The sequence below is a fragment of the Ahaetulla prasina genome, chromosome 2 (assembly GCF_028640845.1).
Source record: "Ahaetulla prasina isolate Xishuangbanna chromosome 2, ASM2864084v1, whole genome shotgun sequence".
Classification (NCBI taxonomy): domain Eukaryota; kingdom Metazoa; phylum Chordata; class Lepidosauria; order Squamata; family Colubridae; genus Ahaetulla; species Ahaetulla prasina.
Window position 1 is genome coordinate 138,651,575 of NC_080540.1, and position 25,893 is coordinate 138,677,467.

The window sequence follows — 25,893 nt, forward strand, 5'->3', positions numbered from 1 at the left end:
CTCTGGTTAATGAGCTCCAAGGCCTAACAGCAGTAAATTCAATCAAAATTTATTTTTTCCTGCAACTTTTAAGATATTCTTCGTTAGTTAGAATAATAGATCTGGACCTTCTTGGAAGGGATGTGCATGAAATTAAAAATATTTTGTCCTATATGTGAAAGAAAACACATTATGTCTTGGAAATTTGTGTGGGCTATTCCAGGGAGGGAGGGCATTATCTGACCAAAGCAAAACCAGATAGCAAATTGGGAAAATCTTAAGCATACACCCATTGCTCTCCTCTGCCTGTACACAGTAACACACCTTTTATCTCCTACACTCTGCATCTACCTGCCATACCAGTCCCAGTTCTCTGAAGACATGTCACTCTAGACCAGCGGTTCTCTCAACCTGAGGGTCGCGACCCTGTTGGGGGTCGAATGACGATTTGCCAGGGGTCGCCTAAGACCATCGGAAATATGGGAAGTACACTTGCGAGTCGAAGAATCGCGCTCCAATGGTTGACTCCACAAGCCAGTTGCAGGCTCTTCAAATCGCTAGCCGAATTCGGCTTCAGGAGCGGTGAATTAAAAAAGAGAGAAATCTTTGCTCTAATGTCTCCCTCTCAAGCCAGCTGCAATCACTCCCAATCGCTAGCCTAATCTGGCTTCAGGCGTGATAAACTTAATAGGGGAGGAGTCTCCGCTTTAATGCCTCCGTCCTCAAGGCAATCGCAAGCAGTTCAGATCTAGCCAATACGGCTTCAGGCGCAATAAATTCAAAACGAAAATAATTTTATGGTTGGGGTCGCCACATCGTGGGGAATTGTATTAAAGCAGCACTATAAAGGTTGAGAACCACTGCTCTAGACCTTCCATTTCTCCTACCCTGGATCACGTCTAAGATAACCTATGTGGTACAGATCCATGCATAAGACATGCATACTTTGGGTCATTTCACAGATACTATAATTTGTGCAAGGGACACTCCATGCATGGAAGTCTTCACAACCTTACTTTTCTGTGTATCGTCCTTTGACATCTCTCTGGCATGCTATCATACCCCCATCCAAGATAAACATTTACAGCTCCTTCAGCTTACCTTCATTGGACTTAATGTTTCTAGTTCTTGCTCTTCTCTGGAAATATTTGTCTGAATTCTTTCCAAAACTGGTTTTCAGACCTTGATGCAATATTCAAGGTGTGATCTAACACAGAATGAAGTGGAGCCAATTACTTCCCAAGACTTGGAAAATATTTGATCGATGCAAGCTAAAACTGCCTTTGTTTTCTTGGAGCTACACCAGAAGCTGGACAGAGGTCCTCACTATTAAAACAAATATTTCAAGTTTTGTTTTCTTGAAAGGTCTATTATCTATGTGGCTTCCCCTATCCTGTATCTGTGCATTTTATCTTTGTTTCACCCTAAGTTGAAAATTTTGCATTTGTCTCTTAAATTGGTATATTTAGCTGTTTCTATAACCCATCAAAACCATTTTGAATGTTATTTCTCTCTTGTAAGGTATTAATATATCAACAATGTTATATCCTCCATCAGTTAATCCAAATCATTGCCTTAGAATCATAGAATTATGGAATTTGAAGGGACAAAGGTCAACTAGTCCAATCCTCTGCAATGTGTAGAAAAACCAATTAGCTTCTTCCTCAAGTGGTAGTAGTCCAGTCCCTTCTTAACAATATTCAAAGATGGAGAACCCATAATCTCTCTTGTACCCATTATTTCTGGTCCTACTTTATGTGGAAGTGGAAAGTAGTTCCTGACCATTTTCTCTATGGCAACCTTTTAATGTACCTGAACACTGATATTATGTCTGCTTTTGAACTTTTTTTCTCCCAACTCTTTTATACTTCTAAGTCATGATCCAGAAGGTGGTCAGAAGTATGTTCCTACCAGCCATTTTACATACATGGCTCAGGTTAAGCCATTTGTTGCCAATGGCTGCATCCATTAACATGTACAACCTGTATCATATTTATAGAATAAAACCAAATTCTTTACTTGCCAGATTGCTAAAAACATGGATCCCAATTTTTTTTTGTTTTAAGATGAGATTTGAAACAGTAGCTGACTGCCCACAGGCACAGCAAGCACTTTAGAAATTAGATATTGTCAGGACTTGAAGTGAATCACCATGACATATATATCTGTATTGGAACAATACATGAATGGTGGTCAGGAGAAATGTTTGGGGCCCAAGGGCTGCATAAATTCAAATCAAGTAGAGAGCAAAATGGAGAAAGCAAGAAAAGGACCCGAAGCCATCATTTTGGATGCTTTTAATAGGTTTTTATTTGCAGGGCTGTTATTCAGTTAAGTCCAGTCCAGTCCAAACCAAACATACACCTCTGCAACCCAAAGAACCAAGAAGAACAGCAAGAGTGGCTACAGCCCATTGAGCTTGAGAAATCTAGTCAAAATGCAAACCCAGGAAACAAAAGTCACACGTCCTGCCAGCAATAACTAGGGCCAGAGAGAGTGTTTATGAGCCCCAGCTACAACTGCCTTGAAAGGCAAAGACCGCATCCTTCACAGCAAGTGTTTGGAGGCCAGTCCTACATGCCCATAATGAAAACGGGAGCTGGGACAGAGGCACATTTTTTGGTGGTGACGAAGACCTAGGAATATAAACTATGGAAGGGCAGAAACAAAGGCTGTATGTCCACATAACCAGAGAGTTGACGTGGAGGGCCTCTTTCTCTCTAATGTTGCAAGGTTGGTCAGGGTGATTATATAGGCTTGCTATGCAGAATACTTCTGCGAGGGGAATCTATTGTGTCTTAACATAAAACTGTCCTAGCAGATATACTGGGGATTTTGGATAATAAAAAATAATAATTTCTGGACATGTGAATGGAGGAGCCCAGGTATCAGAAGAAAGAAGGAATAGGAGGCACAGCTAATATATGATTATGTGAACAGTAGGCAGGGATGTGTTCTAGAGGCAAGGCCATTTCTATTGCAATCACTATGTTCTAGAGGCAAGGTAATTTTTACACAGGCATTTTAGTGAGGTAAGACAAACTCCCATTCCAATATATGCTCCATTTAACTTTGTTGTGCTGATCCCTGTGTAGTCATTAATAGACATGAATAAAATGCCTAGATATTTTGCCCGATCATAGCTTTGGATCCCAGGAAATTGCTTTAAATATAAAGGGAAAATAGAGCATGGAGACTTGGTACAAATAACTGCTTGTGAACTGTTGCTTTCCCAGTCCTGGCACAGCTGGAATGAAGCTGCTGTAGGGTTTCAAACCTGGAAGTGACAAGATATGCTTCCCGTTGCCAAACCAGGATGAAAAAGACCTTCTCTCTTAGCTAACCGTAGATGCAGAATTCTGGTAATTATTTTAATCTGCTGCCATTAGGGATGTAGGGCAAGAAATGGATGAAGAGGCAACCAGAATCATCCCTGCCTGGTTGAGAAAGATGTTCTTCCCCCACTCTCCAGTGCCGAGGTTTAACCTGGGGCTTTAAAGCCACAGTATGTCCTGCGATCACACGTCACTCAATATGAAGCTATAATGAGAGAGTGGACCAATGTGCCTCAGGCACCAGTGACCCAGAAACTTTGAGGCTAAATGCAAAGCATGTCAAGAGAACAACATTACACAAGCTAGCCCTGGGGGACCAAGTCATCCCTTCAACACTACTGCCTAGCCTCACTGACAAGCTTAAGGCGGGGAAAGCTTGTGGCATGCAAGCTAACAGGGCGACACGGCCACACCGCCATGAGCCCACAGAGCTGATCAGCCACCTGTGCGACTTCAGCTCAAGGGAAGCAGGACCTCTGGCTTTCTACAATACTGAGAGCAAAGAAAAGACAAGGCAGCACAGTGGGGCCATCTTATTTTTTCCCACTGGGACATCCTGTTCCAATTGCAAGCTGCCACCTTGTAAATGGCAATTGAATACCTGTGATATGGGTCCTTTCCCCCCTTTCCTGTCTTGCCCTGCCCCACACAGTACATCATCCCAGGAGGAAGAACAGTCCTGCCTGGCTAATGGTTTGCCTCTGTATTTCTGCCAGTTGGTCTGTAATGGCCGCCCCGATCGCCAAGCCAAACAGGGCCTAGCTCCGTGGGAGGCTACACATCTCGCAATGATCTGTGCCTGGCTGGTTCATGAAGGTGCAGTGCTGACAGGCCCACATTGAAGAAGTTGTTGCATGTGTTGAACTGCCCATGGCACCATATTCTTGGAGTCCTGGCAACTGAACGCCCACTGTGCCTGAAAAAGTGAAATGGAATAATTAGGAGATGGAAAAAGCTCCAACAAGCAGAAAACATTTTTTGCCTGAGAACTTTATAAATTGCTAGATAATTTCTAGAGTAAATGCAATTTTCCCTTAGGAATATTCCCATTCCTTGGCACAACACTGTCTAATTCTTTCCACAGATTTCTACAATTGTATCCTCTAAAAATCTTTCCTTTCTTTCTTTCATGAATTAAATCACCGCTATATATATACCGGTAACTACTTCGGTACAAAGTGTAAAGTTTTGTTTACTTGTGTTGTACTAAATTCATCCCTAAAGGTGGTTTCAAATCTAAATTCCAACACTAGGCAATTTGATATAGGTAAACAAAAGCTGTCCAGCATCTTTGGAGTGAGGTGATTCAAAAAAAGGAAGGACATTAAACATACTGCAAAGCTGCTCAATGGTAGCCCACTGTTCAGATTTTTTCCAGGTCTGAGCGAGTTCCTCATTCCGGGTTCTTACTGCCTCCAGCAACAAGCTGATACTGTCCTAAAAAAGGAAATAAACCACATCACAACCCTACCTACATTTTAAATAAAGGATTAATGCACCATATTCCACTAGCTGTAACTGTTAGTAATATTTAACTACACAGAGACAATTTTTGTCAAATAATTTACAATCTCCAAAATAGGTCACTCTATCTCTTCTCTCACTTTCAGGACATCTAAAAGCATGGAGAAACAGTATAAAAATACATTTTGTTTCCTTCCTTTGAGACCTAAGAATGCCATTTCAGGTATTCTATTTCCATTCCAGTTTTAAAGGCCAATTATTCTTGAAAGAAGAAAGAAATGAAACTTCTACTGCCTTGTTTAGCAGAATCTTTAAGAAAGGAACTGCCAGCGTAAAAAGAAGACCACATTTAGAATACTGGTATGAGCAAGAATGCATGAATGAATCATCATGCTCCACATTTCAGTTAGAAGCAACTGTTGTCCGACATTCACAAGCGACACTATGCAGGATTACATTAAAATGGATTTGCTGGGGGAAAAAAAAAACATTTATTGAGATTTGAACAGCAGGTGGCACTGCAGACAAGTTCTGAAATGAACTGGATAACAATGTGCATCGTCATTTCATCCTTGTTCTTGAGCGGAGAGGGCTCAGGAAATAAAAATGTTTCTACTGGCTTCAAAATCACATCACTGCATAAATGTCAGAATCTATATTAGGGTTGCACATTGGATTTGTTACATATCAGATCCTGATGTATACGAATAATCGGGAAAGAAAACTGTTTGAAGGCTAGGATGGATACTTACCAGAGAAGCAATTACTACACCTGTAAGTGTCATTACACTGACCTAAAACAGCAAAGTTACAGGAACTGTTCTTAAAAAAAAAAAGCTTACTTCAAAAATGCCTGCTCTGATTTCTATGAAATTTAGAAAGGTACATTTGTCTTCGGAGAAGGGCGGGATATAAATGTAAACAAAAAAAAAAAGAAGAAGTTCTGGCTTGTGTGCCAATTTAACCCCATTCTACTGAAAAACAGAACTCCTTGTCTTTCTATGCTATAAACTTCAGAGTTCAGTTTCTCTAAATCAAAGGCAGATGGGAAAGGCTTTGTCCAGAATTATGAAAACTTGTTGGGAAGTTTCTAAAATGTAAAGAGGATAGACTTTGTGCATCCCATATTTTATTATTAAGGCAACAATTGCATCATTACACTTCATTATCATAATAACATTCAGTAAACCTGGTTAATTATCCACTGGCAGCTCAATTGTTCCACACATCATTACAGTTCTTTAGGTTCTCTGAAAAATACAGGACACTATTACTTTTCCTGCCTTTTTTTAATGTAAAGGCAGAGCATAATGTTTATCAGTGATCCAGCAAAAGTTAGCCAATTTGGTTAGCCATAAGCATGGATTAAAAATAGACAAATAAGATTGCAAAATTGATCTTTTACAAAAGAATTTCTGATACAGAAAATTTAACGACATGCCTAAGTGTCAAACTTGGTTCCACCCAGGCTGAGCGACAATTGCTACCAACTTATTTCTTCAAACAGCTCAGAATTGACTGTCAAACTACCAATCTAGAAACCACTTCTAACAGTCAAGATATACTGTTTTAAAGTCAGTTATGCTTAGCAGCCTTCTTAATGTAAGCTTTATGCTTTTCTCCAAAAATAAAGTCATTACATACCCTTAAAGGCATCACTTCATTGGTGACCAAGAAGAGGAGAAGATGGAAATCAGAGATGATGTCAAGGAATACAGAAGAGGTATTCTGGGACAAATATGTAGCTAGAATGTGAAAGTCCTGCAAAGATTGACAAAAGCATTCTTTAGCCAACTGGAACATTCCATGCAATTTACCAGTGTATGTAATACCCTGTCACAGGGCTGCAAAAACTGTTATCTCAATAGCTGTATTGAGATAGTGGGCAGGACCCAAGCAGTCAGATGACTTTTTAATATGAGATTATTGCTAACTTTATTATTTAAGTTTAGAATTGTTTAAGCATTTAAATCTTTCTCTTTTTTTGTAGCAACATTCTCAAACTAAAATACCTGTAGTTTCTCCCCCTCCCCCCCTTTTTTTCTTTTTAGTAAAAGTCTTATGATACTAAATGTCTTTTCTCAGGATCATAGCACCCTCTGCTGATGAAACTCTTCCAGCAAGAATGAATAAGATAGAAATAGTATCCAGAAAGCAAACACATCAAATTTAAGAGATATGCAAGAAGACAAAGAAGCTGGGAAATATAGTGGCAAACAAAGAAGGGAGGCAGAGAGATAGTAGGAAAAACTGGGAAGATGTCAAGGTAGAAAAAGAAACAGCAGTTGGTTGGATGCAGAGGACAGGAAATGTAGTACTGTAGAAGCAACAGTAAATAAAGGCTGTGAAAGGAAAACAGCATTGTAGGCTCTATTAGATACCCCACCATGTCATAACTGGCCTGCAGGTTTTGCATTTGGGCTTTCCTGAACATTCCCAGTTTAGAGAGCAATTTCACACATCTTGTTCTATCTATGAAGACTGCTGACATTTGTGATGTAAAGAGAACAAATGAATGACACTCTTGGTTTTTTGCGAAAGAGCAACAAGATATTCCTTCCACATCAAGGAGAAATTAGAAAAAACTTGCTCTTGAGGGAAATTTACTGTGTTTTTTTTCAAATGGCTGGTAACAATAGTTTATGAAGACAGTTGCAGAAACTTCTACTGCTTATAATTTTCATCCAATGTCTGACCAATGATGTAAATGCCATTCTTAGCAATGGGGCAGATGGTGAGCTTTTTCAGCTGATAAGAGTTGACAGTGAAAAGCTGAAGTAAGCTAAATTGTTTTTAGATCCAATAGTTCAGGGCTGTCAAACTCCCGGCCCACCAGATGTGTCACGTGCTGGCCACACCCACGCCTGGTTTAGCAAAGGGGAAAGAAGTCCCGATATGTCATGTGATGCGGCTGTGATGATGCGAGTTTGACACCCCTGCAATAGTTCTTCTCTATCGCTATGAACATAAGCTCAAAAGGGGACAGCAGGAATAGAAAAGACAGCAGGTTATATTTTCTTCCTCTCAAAGGACAAAACCTGCTTAGTGTTTCCTTTTTTCAATTAAATATTGCAAAGATCTTTTGTTTGGCAGCAAAAGTCAAGGCTACAGCTGAAGCATATACCATATACGAACAAGTGTGCTGAATAGAAGTCTTACCAAAACACAATTTGTAACCATGGTAGACGTTTTGCTCATGGTAACATACATGCAAGCTTTACCTCCAGATATAGCAAAAACTTTATTTTAAATTAGTATGTGAAATCTGTTCACGTACAATTGGTTACATTTTGCAAAAAACTAAAAAGGGGTGAATTAAAACTACTGTATTTTTCGGACTATAAGACACTCCAGACTATAAGACACACCTAGCTTTTGGGGGAAAAAACAGGGGGAAAAAACTGCCTCTGCCTCCCAGCAATTTGCCTCCTTGCAGCAAACAGCCAACAGCCTAGTCAGCTTCAGCAGTTGGACTGGCCTCCCATAATACTGCCTATCAGCTGTTCCAGGCTGCAGAGATCACCACCACCCATCACCACTGCCCATTGCCACTGCCACCTATCACTGCCTCCGTGCATCCCATTTTCGGCCTCCGTGCATCCCATTTTCGGTCTCCACATGCCCCATTTTCAGCCTGTTCCAGGCAACGATCCTCACCACCTGGAATGGGTTGAGAATGGGACATGCGGAAGCCAAAAATGTGGCATGCGGAGGTGGCAACAGACGGCAGCAGCAATGGCAATGGCGATGGGTGGTGGCAATCCCTGCAGCTTGGAACAGCTGATAGGCAGTATTCTGGGAGGCAGTTCCAACCGCCAATTAGCTTTTGGCACTAAATCAGGCTGTGCTGAAGCTGACCAGGCTGTTTGCTGCAAGGAGGCAAACTGCTGGGAGGCAGAGGCTGAAGAGTGGGGGCAGCAGGTGGGCGGGGCTTCGGCAACATCCGCTCTATAAGACGCACAGACATTTCCATCCACTTTGGGGGGGGGGAGTTCGTCTTATACACTGAAAAATACAGTATTTACCATTTGTAAAAAAGCCAATTTTATGCATGATGTTATCTGCTTTTAAATATTAAAAAACTAAATAAATGCAAGTGTATAGATATTTCCCTTTATTCAAACTGCTATTTACACTTACCTGAGTTTCTCCCAGTACATCACGATTCTCAATAGGGAATGGACTTTGAGAAATAGAAAATGTGTAAACTGGATCTTTTGGAAACGTGGTAGTAATCTTCAAAACAGTAAAAATAACAACAGTTGAAATTCAAATGACAAATGATGTTAACAGGCACTGCAGGAGACAGGGCAAATCCCCTATGTATGACAGAGACAGGGCTCATATAATGCCTTTTAAAAAAAGATTCTTTCAGGTAGAAAAATTGAAAGGAGAAATGAAATGAAGTTTCTTATGGGTCTTCCAGTCTCTTTCTTTTAAAATCTCTTGTATGTCTCCCCATATATTTTCGCAAATATAAGCAAGCTATGGCTTTTTTAGTGTTTTGCATGAGGTAATTAAGAATCAGTTCACCTCTGACAAAACGACTATATTGCCCAAGACTTCTGAGACCACCAAAGGTTCAAATTCCTACTGCTTTCTAGACTAGAGGGAGGCAAGATAGCTTACTTATATATATATATATACATACATACATACGTCTTTGGTTGTTCGGGTTTTCTCCCGTGTAAAATTGGAAGTGTCTTGGCGACGTTTCGACGAAGTCTCATTCGTCATCTTCAGGCTTCAGCTTCGTGCTTCTGGGAGCAATGTGTGATCGCAGCTGTTTCTTCCTTTTAACTGCTAGTGGGGGTTTGAACTGATTGGGTGGGAGCTTGGCTGTGCTCTGATTGGATGGGGGTTTTTCTGTGCTCTGATTGGCTGGGGTGTGTCCAGTGGTGGTGGGGCCTTGGTTGTGCTCAGTCTAATCTGTGCTGCAGGGGGATTTGAGCTGGTGAGCTGCACTGCTGCTGTTTGGCTTCGTGTTCGTGGTCGTGCTACATCTTCGTAGTGGGTGTCAGTCTGCTGCATGTATGGATTGGAGGGGTTTGAAGTGGCTAATGTTGCAGCTGCGGTCTGGCTTCTGGTCCTTGGTCGTGCTTCCTGATCAGTGTGGGTTTGGGTGTGCTTTCTGGGTGGATGTGGTGGTGACATCCTGTGTGGACCTCGTGAGTGTGGGTCTGGTGTCATTCCTCGTGTTAGGGACACGTTTGTCAATAAGGGCAGGTTTCCAAATGGCTGGTAGGCGGAGGTATCATCTCGTTTGTTCATGCTGTGTGGGCGTTTTCTATCTCGATGGCTTCTCTGATTATTCTGTTGTTAAAGTGTTCAGTTTTGGCGATAGTTCTGGTCTTTTAAAGTCAATATCGTGTCCTGTGACTTTAAAGTGTTGGACCAGGAAGAAGTTAGTTCCTCTTTTTGAATGAGTTCTTGTGTTCTTCAATCGTGCACTTATTCTTCTGTTGGTTTGTCCAATGTATGTGGTGGGGCAGGCGGTGCATGGGATTTCATATACTCCTTGATTTTCTAACTCAATTTTGTCTTTGGGGTTTCTTAGGATGGTGGATATTTTTGGTTTGTGCAGAATGCTGTCTTGATGTTATGTTTGTGGAGGATCTTGCTGATTCTGTCTGTGGTGCCTTTATATATGGGAGGAGGGCTGTGCCATTTTCTTGCTCTCTGTCTTGGGTTTTAGTGGGGGTTCTTTTGGATTAGTTTGGTAATCTTATTTCTCTGGAATCCATTGGATGTTAGTACGTTTGTGAGAGTGTGTAGTTCGGTTTTAGGTGTTGTTCGTCAGCTAAGCATTTTGTTCTAGAGATGAGTGTCTTGGCTACGGAGTTGATCTGTGCTGGGTGGTGGTGTGAGTGCATGCAGATAGCGGTTTGTGTGTTTTCTTCTGGTAGATGGTGTGTCCTAGGGAGCCATTGGGTTTCTTGTAGACTAAGACATCTAGGAAGGGAAGTTGGTTGTTAACTTCTGTTTCCATGGTGAACTGTATTTTGGGGTGTAGGCTATTGAGGTGTGTGAGGAAGTTTTCAAGTTTTTCTTTCCCGTGTGGCCAGATTATGAAGGTGTCGTCTACGTATCTGAGCCAGAGTTTGGGTTTGTGATCAGATTTTTCTAGTGCTTGGGTTTCAAAGTGTTCCATGTAGAGGTTGGCAATGACAGGTGAGAGGGGTGATCCCATGGGTGCGCCTTCTATTTGTTTGTATTTTTGTCCGTTATAGATGAAGTATGTGTTGGATAGGCAGTGGTTGGTCAGATCTAGTATGTGCTTGGGGGGGTTATATTTGTTTTGGACAAATATATTTATATTTGTCTTAGTCTACAAGAAACCCAATGGCTCCCTAGGACACACCATCTACCAGAAGAAAACACACACAAACCGCTATCTGCATGCACTCTCACACCACCACCCAGCACAGATCAACTCCGTAGCCAAGACACTCATCTCTAGAACAAAATGCTTAGCTGACGAACAACACCTAAAAACCGAACTACACACTCTCACAAACGTACTAACATCCAATGGATTCCAGAGAAATAAGATTACCAAACTAATCCAAAAAGAACCCCCCACTAAAACCCAAGACAGAGAGCAAGAAAATGGCACAGCCCTCCTCCCATATATAAAAGGCACCACAGACAGAATCAGCAAGATCCTCCACAAACATAACATCAAGACAGCATTCTGCACAAACCAAAAATATCCACCATCCTAAGAAACCCCAAAGACAAAATTGAGTTAGAAAATCAAGGAGTATATGAAATCCCATGCACCGCCTGCCCCACCACATACATTGGACAAACCAACAGAAGAATAAGTGCACGCATTGAAGAACACAAGAACTCATTCAAAAAAGAGGAACTAACTTCTTCCTGGTCCAACACTTTAAAGTCACAGGACACGATATTGACTTTAAAAGACCAGAACTATCGCCAAAACTGAACACTTTAACAACAGAATAATCAGAGAAGCCATCGAGATAGAAAACGCCCACACAGCATGAACAAACGAGATGATACCTCCGCCTACCAGCCATTTGGAAACCTGCCCTTATTGACAAACGTGTCCCTAACACGAGGAATGACACCAGACCCACACTCACGAGGTCCACACAGGATGTCACCACCACACATCCACCCAGAAAGCACACCCAAACCCACACTGATCAGGAAGCACGACCAAGGACCAGAAGCCAGACCGCAGCTGCAACATTAGCCACTTCAAACCCTCCAATCCATACATGCAGCAGACTGACACCCACTACGAAGATGTAGCACGACCACGAACACGGCCAAACAGCAGCAGTGCAGCTCACCAGCTCAAATCCCCTGCAGCACAGATTAGACTGAGCACAACCAAGCCCCCACCAACACAGGACACACCCCAGCCAATCAGAGCACAGAAAACCCCATCCAATCAGAGCACAGCCAAGCTCCCACCCAATCAGTTCAAACCCCACTAGCAGTTAAAAGGAAGAAACAGCTGCGATCACACATTGCTCCCAGAAGCACGGTTGAAGCCTGAAGATGACGAATGAGACTTCGAAACGTCGCCAAGACACTTCCAATTTTACACGGAGAAAACCCAACAACCAAAGACCTATATACAAACACCCGTGAAAACCTCAGAAAACAAATATTGCACCTCTCACGGGAGGAAATCCACCATCTGACCAGGACCTATGAAAACTAGAAGTCCAAAGAGCTTCCATTTTATGTGACCTCATTCCTACGAAACTGCCGCGATGAAAATTTAATCCCCAAATGCTTCCAATTGAAATTCCACTCCAACTCTGCAGCCACCAAACGATCCTAAAAAGAACAGAATTGGCCTTAATCAGAAATGAACTTCACACAAAAGATTCCTCCTAGATCAAATCAACAAAGATCTCCTCACACTTCACCTCAAACTCAGCAACAAGATGCACCCTGCACTTTGGGACAAATCCAAAACAACTTGCCGTCTGGAGAGCGAAACACAGACCACCCTCAAGACAGACACGCACACCAACAAACTCAAGACTACAAGAACGCCAGAAACAAACCCTCCACCCTCACAGCAACACATGAAACAAACAGTGCATAACATCTCAGATAGGATCCTCACCAAAGCTGAAACCGATGTCCTTTCCAAAGGATTCAACTTTGCAGTCACTCCCAAATACATCCCCACTGAGACCATTATATGCGGAGTTGAAACCAGCCTGACCAAAATCAACCCCGATGACGCTAACAAAATCAGACTCAAATCACCAACATCCTCTGCAGCAGCAAGCCACCCAAAAGCAACTTACCCAAAGAGGAACAGACAGCACTACTTAACCTGAAAAAGATACCAGCATAATAATCCTACCAGCAGACAAGGGCAACGCCACGGTGGTTATGAACACATCTGACTACCAAACCAAATTAACCAACCTACTCCAAGACCCTGCATACAAGCCCCTAAAACAGACCCCACCACCTACCTAGAAAAACCACTAGATCCAAAATAAAAGCCTCCCCATCAGCGAAGAAATCCAACAAAGAATCATTCCCAGAGAGAAATCATCCAGATGCCCTAAGCTCTACGGCCTCCCAAGATACACAAAGAAGGAACCCCCACTCAGACCCATAGTCAGCTCCATAGGCTCACCTCTACAAAACCTAGCCAAATTTCTCGCCAAACAACTACAGCCCTATGCAGAATCCATCACCTCACACGTAAAAACTCATTCCAGTTCATAGAGATCATAAAGAAACAAAACTTACAGCCCAGCGACCTACTCGTGAGCTTTGATGTCATATCCTCTTCACCCAAGTGCCAATCAAAGAAGCCTTGACAGCTATCCAAAACAAATATAACCCCCAAGCACATACTAGATCTGACCAACCACTGCCTATCAACACATACTTCATCTATAACGGACAAAATACAAACAAATAGAAGGCGCACCCATGGGATCACCCTCTCACCTGTCATTGCCAACCTCTACATGGAACACTTTGAAACCCAAGCACTAGAAAAATCTGATCACAAACCCAAACTCTGGCTCAGATACGTAGACGACACCTTCATAATCTGGCCACACGGGAAAGAAAAACTTGAAAACTTCCTCACACACCTCAATAGCCTACACCCCAAAATACAGTTCACCATGGAAACAGAAGTTAACAACCAACTTCCTTCCTAGATGTCTTAGTCTACAAGAAACCCAATGGCTCCTAGGACACACCATCTACCAGAAGAAAACACACACAAACCGCTATCTGCATGCACTCTCACACCACCACCCAGCACAGATCAACTCCGTAGCCAAGACACTCATCTCTAGAACAAAATGCTTAGCTGACGAACAACACCTAAAAACCGAACTACACACTCTCACAAACGTACTAACATCCAATGGATTCCAGAGAAATAAGATTACCAAACTAATCCAAAAAGAACCCCCCACTAAAACCCAAGACAGAGAGCAAGAAAATGGCATAGCCCTCCTCCCATATATAAAAGGCACCACAGACAGAATTAGCAAGATCCTCCACAAACATAACATCAAGACAGCATTCTGCACAAACCAAAAAATATCCACCATCCTAAGAAACCCCAAAGACAAAATTGAGTTAGAAAATCAAGGAGTATATGAAATCCCATGCACCGCCTGCCCCACCACATACATTGGACAAACCAACAGAAGAATAAGTGCACGCATTGAAGAACACAAGAACTCATTCAAAAAAGAGGAACCAACTTCTTCCCTGGTCCAACACTTTAAAGTCACAGGACACGATATTGACTTTAAAAAGACCAGAACTATCGCCAAAACTGAACACTTTAACAACAGAATAATCAGAGAAGCCATCGAGATAGAAAACGCCCACACAGCATGAACAAGCGAGATGATACCTCCGCCTACCAGCCATTTGAAACCTGCCCTTATTGACAAGCGTGTCCCTAACACGAGGAATGACACCAGACCCACACTCACGAGGTCCACACAGGATGTCACCACCACACATCCACCCAGAAAGCACACCCAAACCCACACTGATCAGGAAGCACGACCAAGGACCAGAAGCCAGACCGCAGCTGCAACATTAGCCACTTCAAACCCTCCAATCCATACATGCAGCAGACTGACACCCACTACGAAGATGTAGCACGACCACGAACACGAAGCCAAACAGCAGCAGTGCAGCTCACCAGCTCAAATCCCCTGCAGCACAGATTAGACTGAGCACAACCAAGCCCCCACCAACACAGGACACACCCCCAGCCAATCAGAGCACAGAAAAACCCCCATCCAATCAGAGCACAGCCAAGCTCCCACCCAATCAGTTCAAACCCCCACTAGCAGTTAAAAGGAAGAAACAGCTGCGATCACACATTGCTCCCAGAAGCACGAAGCTGAAGCCTGAAGATGACGAATGAGACTTCGTCGAAACGTCGCCAAGACACTTCCAATTTTACACGGGAGAAAACCCGAACAACCAAAGACCTATATACAAACACCCGTGAAAACCTCAGAAAACAAATACATACATACATATATACATATATATATATATATATATGTATGTATGTATGTATGTATGTATGTATGTAGGTAGGTAGGTAGGTAGGTAGGTAGGTAAGACAAAAAGTTCTTGTCTTTGCTATCAAAAGCTATGACTTTTGCAGCCCTATTCCTTCAACAGAAAGGATTCTATACATATTTTGTTGCCTCAGGCATGCTAATATTACAGACAATTGCATTTTAAAAATGAAAAAGTGTCATATATCACCTAACATTGCATAGGATAGATGTTAACCAAAAGGCTTTTTAATCAAGGAACAACACAATTTGAAATCAAATCAAAAGGCACAGAAATAATTATTATGCAATCAACTAATAAATGATACAGGTGTCAAGAATTTGGTTTCACTTAATAATAATAATATTTTAATTTGTATACCGCCCTTCTCCCGAAGGACTCAGGGCGGTGAACAGGCAGATAAAATACAAACATACACAATAGTTAAAAACAACCCTTAAAAAACTGATTTAAATTTGCCCAAAAATTTAAAATAACAATACACCCCATAAAATTACAAAAATTTAAAAACCCATCAAATTCAATTAAAATTTAAAAGTAAAATCAAGCTAGTCCAGCCATACGAAATAAATAAGTTTTAAGTTCGCGGCGAAAGGTCCTAAGGTCAGGTAGTTGTCGAAGCCCGAGGGGAAGTTCGTTCCACAGGGTCGGAGCCCCCACAGAGAAGGCCCTCCCCCTGGGGGCCGCCAGTCGACACTGTTTGGCTGATGGCACCCTGAGGAGTCCCTCTCTGTGGGAACGCACCGGACGATGGGAGATAGAGGCCGGCAGTAGACGGTCCCGTAAGTTACCCGGTCCTAAGCCATGGAGCGCTTTAAAGGTGGTAACCAATACCTTGAAGCGCACCTGGAAAACAACAGGTAGCCAGTGCAGTCTGCGCAGGATAGGTGTTACGTGGGAGCTCCGAACCGCTCCCTCAATAACCCATGCAGCCGCATTCTGGACTAGCTGAAGTCTCCGGGTGCTCTTCAAGGGGAGCCCCATGTAGAGAGCATTGCAGTAGTCCAGGCGAGAAGTTACGAGAGCATGAGTGACCGTGCATAAGGCATCCCGGTCCAGGAAGGGACGCAACTGGCGGATCAGGCGAACCTGATAAAAAGCTCTCCTGGAGACGGTTGCCAAATGGTCTTCAAAGGACAACCGACCATCCAGGAGCACGCCCAAGTTGCGTACCTTCTCCATCGGGGCCAATGACTCACCCCCGACAGACAGCCGCATCTGCAGCTGACTGTACCGAGGTGCCGGCATCCACAGCCACTCCGTCTTGGAGGGATTAAGTTTGAGCCTGTTCCTCCCCATCCAGACCCGTACGGCTTCCAAACACCGGGACAGTACTTCGACAGCTTCACTGGGGTGGCCCGGGGTGGAAAAGTACAGCTGAGTATCATCAGCGTACAGTTGGTATCTCACCCCAAAGCCACTGATGATCTCACCCAGTGGCTTCATATAGATGTTGAACAGGAGGGGTGAGAGAATCGACCCCTGCGGCACCCCTGCGGCACCCATACATGAGGCACCTCGGAGTCGATCTCTGCCCCCCTGTCAACACTGTCTGCATCCGGTCAGAGAGGTAGGAGGAGAACCACCGATAAACGGTGCCTCCCACTCCCAACCTCTCCAACCGGTGCAGCAGGATACCATGGTCGATGGTATCAAAAGCCGCTGAGAGGTCTAATAGGACCAGGGCAGAGGAGTAACCCTTTATCCCTGACCCTCCAGAGATCATCCACCAGTGCGACCAAAGCTGTCTCCGTACTGTATCCGGGCCGGAAGCCGGACTGGAACGGGTCTAGATAGACAACTTCATCCAGGTGCTGGGGTAGCTGACATGCCACCGCACTCTCTACAACCTTCGCCGTGAAGCGAAGATTGGAGACTGGCCGGTAATTCCCTAAAACAGCTGGGTCCAGGGAAGGCTTCTTGAGGAGAGGTCTCACCACCGCCTCTTTCAAGGCAGCGGGAAAGACCCCCTCCCGCAAAGAAGCATTTGTAATCCCCCGGAGCCAGCCTCGTGTCACCTCCTGAGTAGCCAGTACTAACCAGGAGGGGCACGGATCCAGTAAACATGTAGTGGCATTCAGCCTACCCAGCAGCCTGTCCATGTCCTCGGGAGTCACAGGTTCAAAATCATCCCAAACCACCTCAACAAGACGGGTCTCGGAACCCTTCAAATGCACCCTAAATGCATGTACCTGGCAATATATTTTCAATTTACTTATATCCCACATTGTCCAAAACAGACGCTTTTATTGTTGGGTAATGAATTTATTGGACTGTCAACTGGAACAGAAAGTTGGCAAACTCAACACAGCAGCCACCATCACTTCAAAAAAGCAGTATCTCAATGCATAGATCAGCCAATTTCAGTTTTTAGCAATAGATACATACACATACTCTTTCTCTCGCTAAACACATATACATACACCCCATGGGGGGAGGGAGGGGAAAGGAAGACAAATAGACAAGGAGGCTGAACAAGTGAATCTCTATGAATTCATAGCCTATAAGAATCTGTCTTAAATTGGTGCTACAATTTATTTATAAATGCATTGTAGCACCAATTATACAAATTTATTTGTATTCCGACTTTATTATTGTTACAAATAACTGAAGGTGGTGAACATATCCAATACATCTTTTTCTTCCTATTTTCCTCATAACAACTCTATGAGTGGGTTGTGGGCTGTGACTGAGAGTGAGAGTGACTGGCTTACAGACATCCAGCTGCCTTTCATGGCTAAGGTGGGACTTAAATTCATAGTTTTCAGTTTTCTAGCCCAGTGCCTTAACCACAAGACCAAACTGGCTCTCTGAATTATGTGTTAACTTCTATTTTATCTTTCTACATGTTACAATCACTTTTGAAATGTATTTTTTTATTTAGCAAAATATCTTCCCATCATTTTAATGTCAAATCTAGGGAATATATAGATACCTTATGTTATTAATCAAAATGTTATTAGCTATGGAGGACAATATCACTGATTTTTCACCTTTCTATTCAGATCACCTTTCTATTCAGACCTTTCTATTCAGAAATTCACCTTTCTATTCAGATCAAGTGTTTAACAAATAATTAAAATAAATAAATAATAAAAATGGAATAAAAATAGGATAAAACAAGATAATTAATTATACAAAAATAGAATAAAAACAATTCAGTTAAAACATAATATAGGAATGCTTATATTTGCCTCCCAAATTGAAAGCCTCTTCAACAGAAACTTCTAAAGCAAAGTCATGACTTGTGTTAGAAAAACGAAAAATGGAGGAGCAAAAAGAAAGTAAGAAATATTATAAATACACCTTGAGTTGTAAAAATAAAGGTAGGATATAGACCTAAATAAAGTCATATCATACATATATTGCTTAATCATTTCTCTGAAAGATACAGCACATACTTGTTCTCTTATAGATGTAATCACTAACATCTCTGTGAAGATGATACTTCCCACTTATTTAACATACAAACATAATTTTTTAGGAGCAGTGAGATCCTTTGAGCAGTGTGTTAATATAGAAACTAAACACTCTTCTGAGATTTTACACAACCAAAAGAAAATTGCAATCAGAAAGCTATAAACCACTTGTTAGCACTTACCTTTCCAGTAAGGGACTAATATGGCAAGAGTTCCTCAATTTACCTTATGAGAATTCTGCATATATCTATTCAATGTTTCTATTTACTTTAACCAAAGTAAAAAGTAAGCAAAATTGATACTTACATCTATGATTAGGTATTCAACAGGGAGAGGACGAGCTAGCTGAGTGATCTCATTGCCAAACTTGTCTATATCCTAAAACAAAAACCATCCCAAATTGTTAGGCAAAACAACTAACAAAGAATTACAAAGAGAACAATACCCTGTTTCCCCAAAATAAGACATCCCCTGATGATAAGCCCAATCGGGCTTTTGAGCGCAATAAGGCCAAGCACTTATTTCAGGGTTAAAAAAATATATAAGACAGGGTCTTATTTTTGGGGAAATACTGTAGTTTAATGGAGGGAAAAAAGAAATTAAACACAGAAAACCAGGGACCCATTGGTCAATTTCTAGTATGTCATCTAAGCATCAGCAAACTGATAGGATTCTAACATTCAAGTATCTTTCATACAGTTTCATCTCACTGGACCTCAGAAACTAAAATATAAATTCACATATTTAAATTTATAAAATAAATCAAAAACATTTTGGGGTTCTAGTTATAAAAACAGACCATATAAAACAAGCAGTCTTCTAGTATTTTAAAATATTTATCCCATTTTTTTCCTCTGAAAAGCAGTGTATAAAACTAATTATACCATTAACTGCATGGTTCATTTAAAATGTGTAGATACCACCCTCTGTCTCCCTCCCTTTCCCTTTCATGTATATATATATTCCCTCAATAGTATGTATTCCCTCCTTGATGTGTTGAATTCAGAAATGCTATGGGTATGCCAAAGGTTCTAGAACTATTCCCAGCTTTTGCTCCATGATCACAGATAGTCCTTGATTTATGATTGGTCGCATAACAACCATCTGAAATTATGATGGATTAAAAAAAGATCACCATCCTTGAAGTCACATGATCACATTTTGGGTGCTTGGTAACTGGCTTGCATACACAACTAGTGCAGTGTTCAATAGTTATAATTATTATGGTTTGTGACTTTTTTGCTGTTTTGTGCCCATTTGACAAAATGGGGTTGCACTTATGACCATGTGATTCACTTAATGACCAAGTGATTTGCTTAATTACCATCATAAAAACAGTAATAAAATCAAGTCCGGTTATGTGGTGGCTCAATTTACAACTGAAATTGCAATCCCAATTGTGATTATAAACCAAGAACTACCTGTAGACCTTTTGGGAAAGGAAGATCCCCTAAAACTTTTATTATTATTGTCTTTTTTATGTGCACTAAGACATTAAAAAAAGTGATCAGAGGAAAATAATAATAATTATTATTACAGAGATCACTGTCTTCTTAAGATTACTTTCCCTTACTTGTAGCTGCTCCTGTGTTGCTCACTAGAAAGGTAATTTTTGACTTCTCAAATTTGACACAATGTTGTTCTTTGTTATTATTTTAAACGCCTAGATTTTTCTGACATTCTTTACAGGCTTCATCTACTATTGAGGGAACATATGCACAGAAGCAGTGGATATTATGAACTTGAATGACTATCCCACACAGCTTTGAGTCTGTTCTTTTTCTTCCCTTGAAAATTTTGCTGCTGACAAGTATGGATCTCCTTTATTTTCTTAAATTACTGTCGTGGCCCAGAAAAGCCAAAATTTGGGCTTGTTTTACAAGTTCAGTAAGGGAAGGGAGATGGCTGGCATTTCTTCACTAATGAGAAAGTGGAAAAAGACCTTACTTGCGTCAAATACATATTACTTCAGAAATAAATATACTAAAAACAGGCATTTTTCATTACATTTTCTAAATCACAATTTAAATGGTATTAATAACCTGCTCAAATATAAATCAATTACACATTTATAGTCCCCAGCCGTAAAATTTTTCGTTTCTTATGCTTTGAAAATGTAGCCATGAGGCAGGTTTCAAGGCTACCTGGACAAAGTAATCCATGTAATTTACTTGATGTACCCACCAGGAAACCCTGGGAGGAAGAAGATAAACTTCACCACACCCAGGTGCAGAAGTGTACACATGCAGCCCTAACCAGAGAGCTGGAGAGAAATGTGAAATCCTAAGATGGGCACCGCTGAACAATGAACAATGCACAAACTAATCAGAACATCAAAGTGTAGCTGAGTCAGTCAAACTTGTAATTCTCAAAACTGCAGATTCAAATTTTATTTATCTCTTGGTCCCTGCCTTTCCACCTCATGGAAAAGGTTTCAGTTTCACAAAAGCAATTCAACTCTTTTCTAATTATTACTTGCCAAACAACTATAAATATGCCAACATGTCAAGTTTAATCATTTTAGCTGGTTAACAAGACTGTCTTTACACAAAGAAGCAGCTGTTAACCCCTAGCTGGAAACACAGAGTATCACTGACCTCTTCTTACTTCACTGCATGATCAGTTAGGCATCTAGTGAAAAATGTAACTCAGTAGGCTTTCCAAGCATAATGTAAAAAAATAATAATCTCACAGATGTTTTATTGCTCAAACAAAGTTAGTATAATGCTTGGTATAATGACATTTCCAATAATTACTGCAAGGGCCGGTGCTTTTAGATATTTTAAACTTCAGCAGGAATATATGGAAGGGAAGAAAGTTTACACAGCAGACGAACACATAGTTTCTTTTCATGGGCATGTCTCAATAGCATTTATTGTGAAATCTGGTGTACTTCCATAGCATTACACAAGGTTTTGTCCCACATATACCAATGATATTAAGCATAATATTTTAGACAAAAGTTATCTTTCTTTTAGGAATGCTCCATACATTTCTGAGACTATCAGGCCAGCAGCCATGAGCAATTATCCAACAGGAGTGCTTTTTCCACATAAAGGCAAAAAGCAAATTCAGTGAAACCAATCTAAAGACTCGCTTATGCAAGGGAGAATTTGCTATGCCACCCATATAATTAGCCAATCTGGAATACATCTTCAAATCCAATGAAGTTCTAATATGCAGAAACGTTTTTCCAGTACCTGTTCGCCTTCATATTTTCAGGGAATTTCACATTAAGTATCTTTAAAAAGGGGGTGGGGGTGGGGGAAGAAGCAAGTTTCTGAAATCAAAGTGAAAAAAATGGCTGAATAGCTTTCAAAAAAAATCTTTGTTTTCTCTAGGATAAAACAATAATAGAAAATGTAGTAAATAAACCCAGAATCACAATATGACGAAAGAACATATAATCCCTTGCTAATTATTTTAAGTATATTTTTGAAAGCCTTTTAGTACAGCAAACATCAAGTACAGCAAACACAAGGAAAATACTATTTTCTTTGCTAAACTGGCAGTAGTTATGATGCTTCCCATTTGTGAGCAGCATGGAATACCACATGAAGGACGGCACGAAGTTGTATCTCCATGTTAGTTCAATATATATTTACAGTAAACAGGAGGAAGGAAAGATCTGGTTCCCGATTAGGTTATTTTTTAAAATACTTATTTGGTTTGAAAATAGAATCCTTCTCAACTCCATATAAGCAATGAACTGATTCATCTAAGTAGAAAAGCACTGTAGGAAAACTATTTCAATTACAGCACTTGGAGCAACCTGAATATGAGCCAGTAAGTGTGTTGTGACTGCAATAAAAGGCAAATTCAATTTATGCTGCATCAAAAAATATACACATTCCAAATTCTCATTATTCTACCTTAGTCTGACTCCACATCTAGTATTGCATTCAGTTTTGGACATATTTTAAGAAGGATTCAGAGAAATTGAAACAGATCCAGGGAAGGAATCAGTGAGGAAAACAAGGACAGGACAAGATATAATGCCTATAAAGAGAGCCCGAAGGAGTTGGAAATGTTTCAAATTAAACAGTTTTCAAATATCTTAAAGGATGTCACACAAAGTTCAAGACCGTGAGTTCACCAACCTTACCCACATACCCCCGCATTGCTTTATAGTAGCTATTTGGATGTAGCTACCTATAAGGATAGGAAGGAAAAAAGAAGGAGATGGACATGTGCTACGGAATTTGTTGAACCAGAAGAATCTTGAGCATCTTTAATAATTCTTGCAACTAAGCCCTGTATTTGACATCTCACCTTCAGATTAATACCCCATTCTACAGTACATACAAAGCATTCATCATTTAGTAAGACCAAGAGTATGATTTAAAATGAGAATAAAGAAAGCTATTTAACCAAAAATATCCCACCACCACTGAAATCACATGATGGAATGAAACCTTATGCACATGACTTCACATGGAAACTAAAATCTAGTAACTGGCATTTCTTCAGGCCAGCATACAATGGCCTGAAGAAATGCAGGCTGCACCAATAGCAGAATTGCAAAAACCTTACCCAGTTTGCTTCTGAAAAGAGAAAGCTATGCGACAGGCAAAGGTCTCCCTGCAAAAACAATGTCATCAACTGTCTTTCTTTATTAATCCTAAGTACTTAAACATCAGAGCATCAATAAAAACCTTTGCTCACTGCAAAGATGAGTGATATCTTTTCTCTAATGCCAAGATCACAGCTATTCTTTTGAAGTCGATAAAGAAACCGAGTCCTGCAAAAGCAGTAAACTTTAGCTACTTTGAAGGGTTCAAAGGATCCATAAAATTCAGGTGCCCTTTGGATTTTTGGGGCATGATATATTTGATGGAATGTTGAACCATCCCTGAAATAAGTCTGGGACTGGAACCCCAAGGTGCAGGAACCAACTTCAAGAGTACAACACAGCTGAACTCTCACAAGGGAGCCCAATAAAATGTCAATTAGACAGTGGAAAGTTAAACTTCATAAATTAACTAAACTCCACTTCAGGAAGAGGTATTCATATAAGTAGAAACACATAAATCAAAGATGGTTCATCATAAATTTCCAACTGAAATATATACAGAGTTTTAAATTAATTCCCCATTCAGGGCTTCCAATAATTTCATTCCACTATATTGTAACCAATGGCAATGTATGTTAAAAGAAACACCAAACAAGTATAGATTTGTTATGCTATATACAGATGATTTTGCCTATTATATAGGATCCCTCTCCCACAACTCAAGGAAATCTTCAGTGATAACTTCAGGTTGATAGAAAGGAACCTTATTTTTAAATTACTGAAAGTAGAGGGTTTACCATATTTTTTGGAGTATAAAACACACTTTTCCTCCCCCTAAAAGAGGGTGAAAATTTGGGTGGATCTTATACACCAATGTAGCCCCACCCACTTGCTGGCCCCCACTCTTTGGCCTCTGCCTCCCAGCAATTTACCTCCTTGCAGCAAGCAGCAAACAGCCCTTTTCAACTTCAGCACAACCTGATTAGCACAAGCAGTTGATTGTCGGTTGGATCAGCCTCCTGACCCTCAGCTGTTTCAGGCTACAGGGACTGCCATTCCCTATTGCCGCAAGGGCTCTGCTGTTTGCTGCTAGGAGGCAAATTGCTGGGAGGCAGATTTTTTTCCCCTTGTGCTAATCAAGATGTTCTGAAAATGAAAATGAAACTAAAGCAGGCTGTTTGCTGTTTGCTGCAAGGAGGCAAATTGCTGGGAAGCAGAGGCAGATTTCCCCCCCTTGTTTTCCTCCCCTAAAAAGGTACGTGTATCTTATAGTCTGGAACGTCTTATACTCTGAAAAATACGATATTTAAACTGTTAATCTTTTACGGTTCCTGATTTTAGACAAATTCATGAAGACTCTGTTTGCACATCACACAACTGAAAAAGGATGGAAGGCTCAGCACTCATGTAACTAATTCAGGTGCTACTGTGTTTGCTTACCTTGTTTACAAGTGCCTCATGCAGTGACCATTTAAAATTACGATGGTGGTAAAAAAAAATTTGCAAACATTTTTCACATTTACATCCATTACAGCGTCCTACATTCATCTGATTGTGATTTGCATAATTCACTCACCACTGCAGTTGCATCTATGACGGTCCACAGCATCCTTATCATGTGATTGCTATTCGCCAATTTCACAGCTGGCTTGCAACAAGCAGATTTAATATAGAAGATGGAAGTAAAATCTTAAAAGTTGTGGTCATTTGATTTTTCTGTTTTGTGACTGTGTAACCAGTCTTGATTGTGGTTGGATTGTGGTTGCTAAGTAAAGACTACCTGTTGCACTAGATAAATGTTGTTATAGTATCTCAGCCTATAGTATTTCAGGGGCTATTTTCTTGATCAGCCGGTACAGAGAAAATAGCTATTTAGATTATTTATTCCCCTTTTCCATATTTTCCAATTTTCAAACTAGGGTAAGCTTTTATCTCTCTATTCTAACTGAGTCTGAGTCAAAATTCAGTCAACAGCCTTACCGCTAATTCTTCTTGGTCTTTAAAAAAAGCCAAGATAAAGACTGTGACAAAAAACCCTAAAAGTGTTGCTAGGAAAAAATGCCTCATTTTATAGAATCAGAGCAAGCACTTTTCCTATGTTTATCGTATTTAAGGCATGGATTATTCATATGTTCTCAGAAGAACTGGCAAGATCAGTAAAAGGCTGTGTAGGGAGCAACAATCCCCAGCCTAGTTCCACAAACACAACACACAAGTGTGACTTGAAAAAGAGGTTTAATATTTTCACTTTAAACTTTTCTTCAATCACTGAGGCGCTACTATTTTCAGCAATTTTTCTCAACCATGTAACTTGAGCTGAGTAATATATGCTTTTTTGTAAGCAACAATACCAACTCCATTTCAAACATAAAGAAATAACAGATTCGGACCACATACCTCATGCAAGGCGCAGGGTTTGTACAGGCACTGCTTCAAAACTATCTAATTTTACATATATCACCTTTTTTCTGACCACAGGACTTTCAAACCATCTGTTCTTCTACCCAGTTAGACAACATAGGGGTTCAATAGCTTCTGCTGTATTTAAACTGCTGTTAACATTGAGAGATAAATGTACTCCACATTATACAAACATTGG

At 40.8% G+C, this 25,893-nt stretch overlaps 1 protein-coding gene across 2 annotated transcripts in view; it reads right to left on the bottom strand.

Moving 5' to 3' along the window:
• Positions 1-2,261: 2,261 nt before the first annotated feature.
• NPLOC4 (NPL4 homolog, ubiquitin recognition factor) overlaps positions 2,262-25,893 on the bottom strand; it is a 64,429-nt gene continuing 40,797 nt past the window's right edge. For both annotated transcript variants that reach the window (XM_058167620.1, XM_058167621.1), the window contains exons 13-17: positions 19,088-19,159; positions 8,919-9,014; positions 6,423-6,539; positions 4,649-4,751; positions 2,262-4,230 (exon numbers count right to left, since the gene is read on the bottom strand). In XM_058167620.1, the coding sequence (XP_058023603.1) occupies positions 4,073-4,230; positions 4,649-4,751; positions 6,423-6,539; positions 8,919-9,014; positions 19,088-19,159 (546 nt within the window). In that variant the 3' untranslated portion in view covers positions 2,262-4,072. The remainder of the gene's footprint in view (positions 4,231-4,648; positions 4,752-6,422; positions 6,540-8,918; positions 9,015-19,087; positions 19,160-25,893) is intronic.